We start from the raw sequence: 14800 nt of genomic DNA, 5'->3' as shown, positions 1-14800 counted from the left end.
GAGATTTACTTGTGTGCCTAAACCCTTCTGGAAAGACCTCCAAAAGTTAGCCGTAAATTGAGCTCCTCGGTCTGATATAATAGATATGGGCACACCATGAAGCCTAACAATCTCCTTGATATACAACTTCGCATAATCTTCAGCCGTGTAAGTTGTCTTCACTGGCAGAAAATGGGCACATTTTGTAAGTCGATCAATTATCACCCAGATGGAGTCAAACTTATGATAAGAGCGAGGTAATCCAATAATGAAGTCCATATTAATCACCTCCCATTTCCAGGTCGGAATCTCTATATTCTGAAGCAATCCACCAGGTTTCTGATGTTCTATCTTTACTTGTTGACAATTGGGACACTGGGCTACAAATTCTGCAATAGACTTCTTCATATTATCCCACCAATACTGCTCCTTGATATCATGATACATCTTTGTCGAGCCGGGATGGATGGAATATCGAGATTGATGAATCTCATTCATAATCTTCTCTCGAAACCCTGCCACATTAGGCACACACAATTGGCTCTGGTATCTCAGTGCCCCATCTTTTCCGATCCCAAAATCCATACTTTTACACTGTTGAATGCTTTCTCTTAATCGTACTAAGATAGGATCTTCATATTGTCGTGCTTTTACCTTGGCTACCAAAGATGATTCTGATGTATTCTGTACAGTAACACCTCCGTCATTAGAGTCTAACAATCTGATTCTCATATTGGCTAGCTGATGAAGCTCTTTAATCAACCCCCATCTACCTGCCTCAATATGTACTAAGCTTCCCATTGATTTACGGCTGAGAGCGTCTGCCACAACATTGGCTTTACCGGGATGATACAATATCTCGACGTCGTAGTCTTTCAATAATTCAAGCCACCTACGCTGCCTCAAATTCAACTCTTTCTGCTTGAAGATGTATTGTAAACTCTTGTGATCTGTGTAGATGTCAACATGGACGCCGTATAAGTAGTGTCGCCATATCTTCAAAGCATATATTACTGCAGCCAATTCCAAATCATGGGTTGGATAATTCTTTTCATGCTTCTTCAATTGTCTTGATGCATAAGCAATCACCTTCCCATGCTGTATCAATACGCACCACAAACCTATACTTGAGGCATCACAATATACCACATAACCTTCTGTTCCTTCAGGAAGAGTGAGCACTGGTGCGGATGTCAATCGATTCTTCAGCTCCTGAAAACTACGTTCATAAGTGTCAGACCACTGGAACTTGGTAGCTTTCTGTGTTAACTTAGACAATGGTGATGATATAGAGGAAAACCCTTCTACAAACCGCCTATAATATCCTGCTAGCCCTAGGAAGCTGCGGACTTCTGATGGTGTTGTAGGTCTCGGCCAATTCTTTACTGCATCGATCTTCTGAGTGTCGACACTAATACCCTCGTCAGATATCACATGGCCAAGGAACGCTACTGAGTTCAGCCAAAATTCACATTTGGAGAGCTTAGCATATAACTTACGATCCTGAAGCGTCTGTAATACTATCCGCAAGTGGCCCGCATGTTCCGCCTCCGAACGAGAATACACTAGAATGTCATCAATGAATACAATCACGAACACATCAAGATAGGGCCTGAATATAGTATTCATGAGATCCATAAAAGCTGTTGGGGCATTTGTTAGCCCGAACGACATCACCAAGAACTCAAAGTGCCCATATCTTGTCCGGAAGGCCGTCTTTGGAATATCCTTCTCCTTAACCCTCACCTGATGATACCCTGAACGTAAATCAATCTTGGAGAAATACTTGGCACCCTGGAGTTGGTCAAACAGGTCATCAATTCTTGGAAGTGGATACTTGTTCTTTATAGTAAACTTATTCAACTGTCGATAGTCGATACACATCCGTAACGACCCGTCTTTCTTCCGCACGAATAGGACTGGCGCACCCCAAGGTGAATATTAGAGACAAACACTTACGACTCTACTCTACGCACGATCTAGATTCAGGAAGAAGGTAATAACCCTAGATGTCATGTAGCCTCCTGATTATAAATGTGGCGCGCTACACATCCATAATCAAGACTCTACTAGACACGGCTCATAGACAACTCCTTAGACCGAGTTTGTCACGACCCAAACTGGACGGCCATGACTAGCACCCGACCATACTTGGCGAGCACCAACGTACATTTTATCTAACCTTCTTTATTATCTTTTACGGCTGACGAGATCAATATAAATGGTAGACATGGATCATGGACAACCAACAATAAAAACTGATGGCATGAACATATATAATATGGGATGACCAGACAATCAAGAAACTATATATAAGGTATGAGCTACCACGCTACCATGAAAGACTATACAACAAAAACTAGCCGACAAGGCATACCAAACTATACATGAGTCGACACCTGTCTATGAGCCTCTAAAGGAACATAAGTGCTGCAACATAGCCGGAACAGGGCCCCGACATACCCATAATGTCTATAACAAAAATGCATACCAAGACCAAGGCAAGCCCGGAGAAGGGATCTCGCCAATCACCGCTGAACTGGACAGCCTACTGTGGTGAGAGAGCTACACCTGCCTGTCTATCAGGACCTGCAGCACGACATGCATCGTCCTCAAATAAAAGGACGTCAGTACGAATAAAGTACTGAGTATGTAAGGTAGGGAACCATAAATACGATCAGTAATGTAAGCAAGGATAGAGAATATACAACCTGTAACATCTTAGTACCTCTGAGGTCTAATTACATGAAATGCATGATACATATGTATAAATACATAAACCTTTAAAACATTCGCCTCTATGGGCATCATCATCATCATATCGTACCCGGCCATAATAGGCTCGATAAAAAAACATACCCTGCCATCATAAGGCTCAGTAGAATCGTACCCAGCCACGTGGAGCTCAGTAAAGCCCAACTGATCTGTGGTTGCACAATAGGTGTCGTACCCGACCAACTATAGCATGGCTCCTTAGAGTAAAATAGATACATATATATAATGCATGCTCGACTCATGGAATCACATTCTAAACCTTTCGGAGTGACGTAAGGTCGTTATCCTCTGTACACGTTATTAGGACTAACTCTTCACTATGAACCTTATAAGAATCAGGAAGTACCAACAACATTGATAACATAAGAATAAGAAAAGCAACATTAACATCAATCGTTCCATGAGAGGGAAAGCAATGGAAGTACTGCTAGCTTCTAAGAGTAGAGTATCTTTGGAAGCTCGTTCATTACATTATGTACAATCGGAGTCGTGCAAAAGAAGGAAAGGGATAGCCTCACATACCTTGTATATACTGCCCCAATCTCAAGCTATGCAATTGTCAAAACTCCTTAGTCTACAATAAGAGAAACGATACTATCGTTATCATTTAAGCGTCATAACTATTATGTATCGACCACAACCTATTTTACGATGAAACGGACAGCACCTCCCCTATATATATGACCTCACACCATTCAAAACAGTCACCAAACAGCCCAAACAACATCAATAATAAACATATTGAGCCTCCCAAAATAGTCCACACACAGCCTAATCACTCCATACATACGACGACCACCGTAGTCGTGTCAAACAACCTGGAAATGTTACGAATAACTATCAGCCCATAACCCTACATATATATGGTGTTTCTCCACACCCTTCCTCCTCCAAAACTCCACAAGATAGTAGTAAAATACGCAGCCCAACAACAACGCAAAACAGTCCACAAAACAATAACATTACTACCAAGCCTTTCGATATATATCTCACAAGTTCTAGCTTCAATGGCTTAGCCGCAACTTGGATAATCTTAAATACATATAGAGTAAGAGGTTCCTTACCTTTATACAGAAAGAACAACTCCAATTTGACCTTAAATTTCCATGAAATATCCCTCCAATGCTGCCACAACAACAAAAAAGCGAAACTAGCGATCAATTAGTGTTTTTCGGCACTAGAATCACTTTAGAAGGCTTGAAATCACCTAGGATTGATATTAAGAACATGAGGGAGTATTTACAGAACATAAACCCTTTAAAAAAACCTCCCACACGAGCTGGAACGACACAAAAATGAGCAACAACAAGAAGAACAAGAGACTTACTAGCGCCACGGAATTCCCGACACTTGATTTGTGTTGTTTGCCCTTTTTTTGGGTCTTGAATCTTGAGAGAACCTTGAGAGGATGTTCCTAGGGTTCTAAGGTCTGAAAATAGTGAGAAGAAATGACTTAAAACGGGTTGGAGGCATCCTATATAGGTCCAAATATCTTAAACCGCCTTAGTTGGCCCCATAGAGAGGTGCTTGGCGCAGTCTCGCGAAAACCTGAATATCTCTCTACTCCGAGATCATATCGATGAACGGTTTAATTCGATGGAAACTAGACTCATAGATATTTAGTTTGGTTGTAGATTACCCCGTAATTCCTTGTAAATTAGGAGAAAAGATTAGAAACATTTGACCTAATGTATAAGTAAAATTATGAACCTAAGTTGCGACAACTTTTGTCGACTTTTGTTTCATAACTCGTTTGACTTCAAGACTTGTGATACGGATATTATATGATTAAAATAACTTAATAAATGAACTATTGAGTGTATTAAGCACCGCTAGATTACCTGAAAATACGAGTTACAACATCCCTGATTCATTTAACTTCTAATACTTGTTAATCATCCTTATACACTCTTGTATCACTTAAGACCAATAGGATTGACTTCTTATCATCTCAAAGATAATTCCTTATTGGATTTATGTTAACTAATATATGGAATGAACTAACACATGTGGATATGGGTTGTAACATCCTGGTAGGCTGATTACGGACAACATCTTAATGAGTCATGAGCTAGTGAAAGGTTATGGAAGGAAGAACATCTCCCCTAGATGTATTATTAAAATTGACATGCAAAACTCATATGACTCCGTGGAGTGGAGGTACATTGAGCAAGTATTGAGGGCACTGAATTTTCCTGAAATATTTGTGAGATGGATTGTGGTTTGCATTAGTATAGTGACTTATTCAGTTCTTAGAAATGGCAGACCAACAGATCCTTTTGAGGCAAAAAAGGGACTAAGGCAGGGTGATCCACTATCACCCTTTTTATTTGTTCTGGCTATGGAATATCTAAGCAGGTCATTGAAGACCCTAAAGGAGGACAAGAAGTTCAAGTATCATCCCAAATGTACCAAGTTCAACCTAGAGCAACTGAGGTTTGCAGATGATCTATTGTTGTTCTGTAGAGGGGAAGTGCAGTCAGTACAGATACTACACCAGCACTTTTAGAAGTTCTCTGCAGCATCAGGAATGGTTGCCAATCCAAATAAGAGCAGCATCTATTTTGGAGGGGTAAATCAGGTGATTCAGAAACAAATTATGGAGGTACTTGGGTTTAACAAGGGTGAAATGCCATTTAGATACTTAGGGGTCCCATTGAGTACTAAGAGACTATCAACAATACAATGTGAGCCACTAATTGAGAAAATGTTGCACAGAATTCAGAACTGGACAACAAAATACTCGTCATATGCAGGCAATGCTCTTACACCCTTTGACAACACATTCAAGCAAGAGAACAACTCCAATACCCACCAACTTTCTTGATAAATACCCATATTTAGCTAAAATTCGAAAGTAAGGGTTAGGGTATAGAATCTTACATCAAGGATGAAGACCTAATGTGTTTTTCCTTCTTAATCTTTCAAGATTTGAGCAAGAATTGAAGAAACATTGATGAGGGTCACTTTCCCACTCTAGGGCACTCTCTCATTCTAAAAATATCTGATTTTTGCTAAAGCAATGATCCCTTGCATTTATTTGGCGAAGTGTGGTCGTTTTATAACAAATGCCCTATTTTTCACAGTTGATTTGGATTCCTTGCCATCTCAGTAGACCATCCCATACCTTTCCTGTAATCTCACATTTGAAGAATATATGTTGCATTGTCTCATTCTCCTTATTGTATAGCAAGCATGTTTGATCCACATCTATCCCCGATCGTATCAGCCTGTCCTTGGTAGCTAGCCTTTGCTGTAATGCTAATCTCAATATGAATATACATTTTGGTTGTCCTTGATTGTTGCACACTAGTTTTCTTCATGTTACTTTTTGACACACACCTTGTAGTGATTTGTAAATTCCTTTGATGGAGCACTTTGTCATTAGTTGAACATGATCTTCAGTCATTCCAGCTCTTGTGAAGCACTTCTTAGCCTGGAATATCTTCTGTATTGCCCAAGAGGCATTCTTTGGTTCTACATTCCACACTACTTGGCCTTTGACATAATAGGTATGTACCCAATGAACCCATAACTTCTCCTTCCTAGTACATATATTCCATAGCAATTTGCAGATAGCAGCTTCATTCCATAATTTCACATCTATGAAATTCAATCCCCCTACAGCATTAGGTGAACACAGTCTCTCCCAAGCAATCAAGGCCTTCTTTGTTGGTTTTGTATCTCCTGTCCATAAAAACCTCCTACAGATAGTCTTTATGTATTGGATAACATGGGGACCGAGGGTAGATGAGTTGATTTGTCTGAGTATGGACTGTCGATATTATCCCCGCAGAGTTCTTGCCATTTCCTAAGAAATGGAATCTCACACGTAAGTGGAACACTTGTGTTTGTATTATTTTTGTTCATGGTGGATGTAGATTCCGTAAAGAAGTTTTCCTTCTCTTTTCTACAGCAATCTCGTGGCTGCCATATGAGGTCCCTAACCTGGCGGATTGGGCTCAAAAACTAGCAGCTTGCTTGGTGAGATCTATCCAAGGGTAGATCAGAAGCAAAACACCATGGTACGTGTTGTGTGGTTTATTTTCCTTGAAAGGTACTTTCTTTTGTGTGTATTAACTCTGTCACTGTAGGCATTGGAGAATTTTCTAGGATGATATCATGCCCCCTTAGGGATAAGGAAGGATCGTCGGCTTCGGGGCCGAGGAATGATAATAAACGAAAGGAATCCTCGAAGGACAAGGGTGCTCATAGCGAGGCAAGCCCTGTTCGGAGGCTCAAAGAAGATGTATTGGCTGAGTTTGCAGCACTCGAGGCTTCTAGCCTCGGAAAACTGGTTCCTCCTTTGCGCCATGAGGGGTACCATGGGGTGTCGCGGTTGTGAAAAATGTGCTCAGAAAACATTTTTGAATGCTCTATGTACCTCCCCTCAGGCGCGCCACATGGGGCGCCACTATAGTATAAAATTTTGTGCTGTGTTTTGTAATTTCATCATAACTTCTGGTAGGAGTGTCTGAATGACGAACAGTTTGAAGCATTAGAAACTAGACTTGAAGATCTTTCATTTCATAGGTTATACATCCCATAACTCCTTAAGTATATGTTTATATTCTTGTCCAAAATTTGGCCTGGTGCGTATACATTTGTAACATTAGACTTATCATGTAATCTTCCAACTTGATTAGACTTATGACTCTCCTTAGACCCCATATGACTTATAATGTGCCTCATACACTTATTATCATATCCAATTGATATCCAACATGTTAATAGCACATAAAATATTATAATTAACCTACATGGCACATCGAAATCCTAAATTACTTAGCAAAACATTTCTGGGGCCTTACATTCTCCCCCCATAGGATCATTCGTCGTCGAATGAGGAGTAGATTCTGTCCCCAAATAGATATCTTAACCTAACCGTTTTCTCACACATCTTTAACTCCCAAATTTTGACTAACTCCAAAAAATTTCAAATATTTCGGCAGAGTTTCCCTTGTAACTGGGCCTATCCACCTGTTAGAGAATCCCAAAAACTCACTGCAACAACATATATGTGATCAAATGACGCAACAAAACATAAAACAACACCAACTGTGGCCCCATAATGATCATATAATTAGAAAGGAATTCCTTTACATTAGCTGAACAATCGATACAAAATTGATGCGAAACAGCTTCATAGAACTATTTCATTGCTATTCAAACTAACGGGGGTACTTCTTTTTCATTTCTTCATCAGCTTCCCTAGTGGCTTCCTCAATTTGCTGATTTCACCATAACACTTTCACGGAGGCAATTTCTTTATTTCTTCAACTTTCGGACTTGCCTATCGAGGATGGCAAATGGAATTTCTTTGTACGATAATTCTTTATTAACCTTAATAGTCTCAACCGGTACAATAGCAGATGAATCTCCAATTACCTTCTACAACATGGACACATGGAACACCGGGGGTACTAATGATATCTCAGGTGGTAGTCAAGCTTGTACGACACCTGACCAATCCTTTGAATGATTTTGTATGGCCCGACATATCTCGAACTTAACTTTCATTTCTTTCCAAAACGCATGATACCCTTAATGAGGGAAACCTTCAAGAATACCCATTCGTCTTTCTTGAATTCCAAATCTCTTCGACGAACATTTGAATAGGACTTTTGACGGTTTTGAGCAGTTTTCAACCGCTCCTTAATAATCTTAACCTTCTCCATAGCCCGATACACAAGGTCTAAGCCTATCAATTCAGCTTCTCCAACCTCGAACCACCCAATGGGAGATCTACATCTCCTACCATATAATGTTTCAAATGGTGCCATCTGAATACTAGCATGAAAGCTGTTGTTATAAGCAAACTCTATAAGTGACAAATGATCATTCCAGCTACCTTTGAAATCAAGAACACAAGCACGCAACATGTCTTTAAGCGTTTGAATAGTCTGTTTTGCTTGCCCGTTCGTTTGTCGATGAAAAGGTGTACTAAGAATTACCTGTGTACCCAAACCTTGTTGAAATTTCTTCCAAAGGTTATTGTGAACTAAGCCCCTCAATCTGAAATGATTGAGATGGGAGTGCCATGCAATCTAACTATTTCTTTGATATACAACTGAGCATAGTGTTCTGCTGTGTCGGTAGATTTAATTGGCAAGAAGTCCGCTGATTTTGTGAGTCAATCCCTAATTAACCAAATTGAGTTGAACTTACGCAGAGTGCGCGATAACCCTACCACAAAATCCATACTGATCATTTCCCATTTCCACATTGGAATTTCTATGCTTTCAGCCAATCCATCGGGCCTTTGATGTTCGGCCTCACTTGCTAACAGTTCGAACATTTTGCCAAAAATTCCGCCACATCCATTTTCATGTTATTCCACCAATAAACTTCCTTGAGATCATGATATATTTTTGTAAAACTTGGGTGCACAGAATACCTGGAAGTGTGAGCTTCTGCCATGATCCATTCCCGAAGATCGTCAATATCTGGAACACATAGGCGGCCTTGGTACCGTAGGGTACCATCATCCATGCCAAAGGAAAAAGTTGTTGTCTTGTGTTTATGAATCCCCTCTTTTAGTTGTTCTAACAACGGATCATTGTATTGCTTTTATTTGAGCTCTGCTACAAGTGATGATTCAGCCCTATTATGCACAATTACTCCCTCTTCACTAGAGTCCGCAAGACGAACTCTTAGACTAGCCAACTGGTTAACTTCCCTGGCCAACGACCTTTGATATTCATCTTCTCTGTCTCAGATTCAACTCCTTTTGTTTGAAAATATATTGAAGGCTCTTGTGGTCCGTAAATACATCCACGTGTACCCTATATAAATATTGTCGCCAAACCTTTGGTGCAAACACCACTACCGCAAGCTCTAAGTCATGTGTTGCTTAGTTCTTTCCATGATTCTTGAGTTGACTAGAGGCATAAACAATCACCTTAACATGTTCCATCATTAGTGGAACATTTTTATCATATTTCTCTTACATAGGACCTCCCACGAATTGAGTTCTACAATAATTTCCCTGATATAGTTACAATCTCTTGTGAATACTTACAACTAACTCTTCCAAATTCTCAACAACAGACATTACTAAATGAGTTTTTCTTATAGGACCTTCTATCTCAAACGAATAACACCTGCTAATTTGCGCACATACCCTGATAACATCACCCTGCACGACATTGCATCAAATGTAAGGTAATATTGTGCTCTGACTTTTCTTAGCCAACCTCTTCTCCCCATATATGCCTTATAGAATTTAAGAAACCCCACTACTTCCCCTATGAATATTCTCATGATCCCTATTTACGGTTAAACACCACCCAAAACACATATCAACACCCTTAATATGTATACAATTTAGGAAGAGTCACTGGCCCGAGAAGGGCATTCTCTAAAACTTGAGATCCTCCTCAATTCTTCAACAACAACTTTTGATTTTATTCTTGTTTCATTGTATTTAATTAGCCTCACCATGGCCCTTCCTCCCCCACTTCCGGCGAATGTCCCATATTTCGACACAGGTCTTGAATTTAGCAACTTGAGGAACATGTGTATCATGTCTCTAGCCCTTGTGTATATGTTCAACTATTTGAGAGATCTAAGTCGCCATGGTATTAACCCCATAAGTTCTTTGCTCTTATTTAGCCTCATGAGCTTGGGATTCAAATTCCTAATGTCAGTATCCTTTAGGAGTGTAACACAAATTTGTAATTTTATTTGATTCTTATAATATTCATAGCACAAGGGTCTTCTCATCGTGGGTTCAATTAACTTTCCTTTCATAACTTATTGTCTCCTAGGAGAGACTTGCACTTTCATCATTAATCTCCTGGTCATGTCTCCCATATATCACATTCTTATATAACTAATTTTCTTTCACACCTTAGGATCATTTACATATATCTCACACTACCCGCATGTGCTATTCAAGCTTACATATCACTTATCAATTCAATGTTTCTTTAGAGGTGGTGATCATTTTTAACACTTTTCTCGAGTAAATTTTGCTCATGGTACAATGTACTTATCCTATATGCCCATACCATTAGTTCAACAAGATACATGTGTCATCTCCTTAATATTCATGCCTTTTCCCATTGGTCATGCCATATGACAACATTACTTGAAATAGACAAAAGAGCGTTTAAACTTACCTTGAATCTCAACGCACGAGTTAGAAAACAATCTTATAGTCAAGCTTTATTGCACAATCTGGAGTGTTGAAGAAGGGTAACATTCCTAAAATGTCCATGTAGCCTCCAACTTATAGATGTGGTTGACAACACACCGATAAGAAGGACTTTACTAGACACGACTCTAAGACATCCTAGGACACTTTAAAACCTTAGGCTCTGATACCAAGTTTGTCAAGCCCCAACCTCAAGAGGCGCGACCAACACTCAATCGAGTGAACCTAATTGAGCAAGCCATAACATACACTTTCTACCCAACTTAATACGATTAAGGAAACCATGCTTCTATTTATTCAGACAATAGGAAAGATAGTACATTCAACATTGTTGGTTCATTTTATAACACAACCTTAAACCGTAGTTAAGTTTCCTAGATTCCATACGATTACACTTTAGAGAAGCAAGATTTGTAATTACAACATAGTTCATAGACCCATCCAACACTCGTACATAACCCACAGATATGTCTACGAAGCCTCTAAGGATACAAAAGACAAGTGTGATAATGCCAGCAACAAGGTTCCGGCTATACCTCAAAAGTGGAAGTTCACAACAAAAGATGTGCAATATAACCCCTTGAAGGAGAAAGCGGCTCACCAAGATGTTGAGAAGAAGGTACACCACTATGCACGATCAGTATTATCCGCAATGGAGCCACCTACATTCATTTAAAAATGTAGCGCCCCCGGCAAAAGGGACGTTAGTACCATGGAATAGTACTAGTATGTATAACTAAACACCATCTAGTTAGAAAGAACTTTCATACAAAAATAAGGAAATCACAAGTATAACTCAAAAGATTTAAGCGATCACAACATTATCAAGGTAAAAGAATCATACAATTTTCACATCATGTTTCCATAGCCTTTAGTTTAGGATTTCATACTGTTCAACATTGTTCACATTACCACCGCTATCTTGAGCTGAGTCCGATCATGACCCAATTGGCTAGGTTGCATCATTTGAGATATATACTTCAATCACCATTTCATTTCCCTTTTTCGGAATTTAATATCAGCACATTACCACCATGTATGCGGCATGGTGTCCGATCACGACCCGAGCGGCTAGGACGCCTTACCTAAGCGTTGTTGCTTTCTCATTAATCATCTCATTTGAATCTTTATTTCACATCTATCATATCAACTCACTGGCACTAAGGGCCACAATTATCACATCATTTCCACTTTCAATGTTAGGCTTGTAATTTAGGATAATATGTGCATACAAAAGCAAATAAAATTGTAAGCATAGATGCGATTTCACATAGATGGCACAATATATGCAGCTTCAATCTCAATTTAAGGTCTACGCATTTCAATACACGATTCATTTTCCTTGCACTTTTTCAAGTTATCAAGAATGGCACATTAATCATATTGAGATACAACTTTCATGCATATAAGGTCGCAACCCGAAATTCATGTGAAACAACAATCAATACAACAATTCAACTTTAATGTTACCGTATTTACACAAATACCGACGGAGATCAATTTCTAAAAGATGGGGTTTTAGCCATACATACCTCAATTGAGCTTCCTTAGACTCTACAATATTCCAGAATTCTTGGCAACCTCAATCTACTTTGAAAATATAATAATTTGAACCAAAATTAGGAAGATGATCATAATTCTAGCTCATTTGAGCATTTCATCAAACACTATGTGTGCATTAAATCTTTATGGTCCTTTTATAGAGGAATTCATTAACCCACAACCCATACTTTACCATTTTTAACTCAACAATGTTACTAAACCCTTTGACAACACATGCAAGCAAGATAACAGGTCTAATACCCACAAACTTTCTTGTTAAATACCCATCTTTAGCTAAAATTTGAAATTAAGGGTTCGGGTGTAGAATCTTACCTCAAGGATGAAGACCTAGTGTGTTTTTCCTTGTTAATCTTTCAAGATTTGAGCAAGAATTGAAGAAAATTTGATGAGGGATACTTTCACACTCTAGGGAACTATCTCACTCTAAAAATATCCGATTTTTGCTAAAGAAATGATCCCTTGCATTTATTTGGCGAAATGAGGTCATTTTATAACAAAAGCCCTATTTGTTTTCACAGGTGCGCCATGTTGGGCGCCACGGTTGTGAAAAATGTGCTCATAAAATGTTTTTGAATTCTCTATGTACCTCCCCACAGGCGCGCATGGGGCGCTGCGGTAGTGTAAAATTTTGTGCTGCTTTTAGTAATTTGGTCATAACTTATGGTATGAGGGTCCGGATGACAAACGATTTGAAGCATTAGAAACTAGACTTGAAGATCTTTCATTTGATAGGTTGTACATCCCATAACTCCTCAGGTGTATGTATATATGCTTGTCCAAATTTGTCCTGGTGCGTATACATTTGTAACATTAGACTTATCATGTAATCTTCCCACTTGATTAGACTTATGACTCTCCTTAGAACCCATATGACTTATAATGTGCCTCATACACTTATTATTATATCCAATTGATATCCATCATGTTAATATCACATAAAATATTATAATTAGCCTACATAGCACCTCGAAATCCTAAATTACTTAGCAAAAAATTTTTGGGGCCTTACACGTGGTGTACAGTGAGGGTTTTCAGGTTGATCCAAAGAAGATAGAGTCAGTCCAGAGTTGGTCCAGACCGTCCTCAGCCATAGAGATTCGCAGTTTTCTTGGTTTGGCGGGTTATTACTGCCGGTTTGTTCAGGGATTTTCATCTATCATATCGCCCTTGACCAAGTTGACTTAGAAGGGTGCTCCATTCAAGTGGTCGGATGAGTGTGAGGAGAGTTTCAGAAGCTCATGACTGCCTTGACCAGAGCTCGTGTGTTAGTTTTACCATCAGCTTCAGGTTCATATACTGTGTATTGTGATGCTTCGAGAGTTGGTATTAGGTGTGTGTTGATGCATGAGGGTAGTGTTATTGTTTATGCTTCTCTTTAGTTGAAGTCCCATGAGAAGAACTACCCCACTCATGATTTGGAGTTGACTGCCATTGTTCACGCGTTGAAGATTTGGAGGCATTATTTGTATGGTGTGTCTTATGAGGTGTTTACGGATCATCGTAGCCTCCAACACTTGTTTAGGCAGAAGGATCTCAATTTGAGGCAGTGGAGATGGTTGGAGTTGCTAAAGGATTATGATATTACTATCTTGTACTATCCGGGGAAGGCCAATGTGGTGGCCGATGCCTTGAGTAGGAAGGTGGTGAGTATGGGGAGTTTGGCATATATTCTAGTTGGGAAGAGACCTTTTGCAGTTGATGTTCAGGCTTTGGCCAATCGGTTCTTGAGGTTAGATATTTCGGAGCCCAGTCGGGTATTGGCTTGTGTGATTTCTCGGTCTTTCTTATATGATCGCATCAGAGAGCGCCAGTATGATGATCCTCATTTTCTTGTCCTTAAGGATAGAGTTCAGCACGATGATGCTAGAGATGTGACCATTGGTAATGATGGGGTGTTGAGGATGTAGGGTCGGATATGTGTGCTCAATGTAGATGGGCTTCGGGAGTTGATTCTAGAGGAGGCACATAGCTCGCGGTATTATATTCATTTGGGTGCTGCGAAAATGTATCAGGATCTAAGACAACATTATTGGTAGAGGAGTATGAAGAAGGACATTGTGGGATTTGTAGCTCGGTGTCTCAATTGTCAGCAGGGGAAATATGAGCATTAGAGACCGGGTGGCTTGCTTCAGCAGATGGATATTTCAGAGTGGAAGTAGGAGTAGATCACCATGGACTTGTAGTTGGGCTCCCACGGACTTGAAGAAGTTCGATGCTATTTGGATGATTATGGATCGGCTGACCAAGTTCGCACACTTCATTCCTATATGTACTACCTATTCGTTTGAGCGGCTGGCAGAGATCTATATCTGGGAGATTGTTTGT

The 14800-nt window shown here is 39.6% G+C and overlaps 1 protein-coding gene across 1 annotated transcript; it reads left to right on the top strand.

The window, feature by feature from the left end:
- Positions 1-4813: 4813 nt before the first annotated feature.
- Positions 4814-5263, top strand: LOC138877243 (secreted RxLR effector protein 78-like). The gene has a single exon (XM_070156836.1). The coding sequence runs from the start codon at positions 4814-4816 to the stop codon at positions 5261-5263; it is 450 nt and encodes a 149-aa protein (XP_070012937.1).
- Positions 5264-14800: the final 9537 nt, after the last annotated feature.

Source organism: Nicotiana sylvestris, chromosome 9 (genome assembly GCF_000393655.2).
Source record: "Nicotiana sylvestris chromosome 9, ASM39365v2, whole genome shotgun sequence".
Taxonomy (NCBI): Eukaryota; Viridiplantae; Streptophyta; class Magnoliopsida; order Solanales; family Solanaceae; genus Nicotiana; species Nicotiana sylvestris.
The sequence above is the reverse complement of the archived record's forward strand: the minus strand, read 5'-3'. Positions and strand labels throughout refer to the sequence as shown.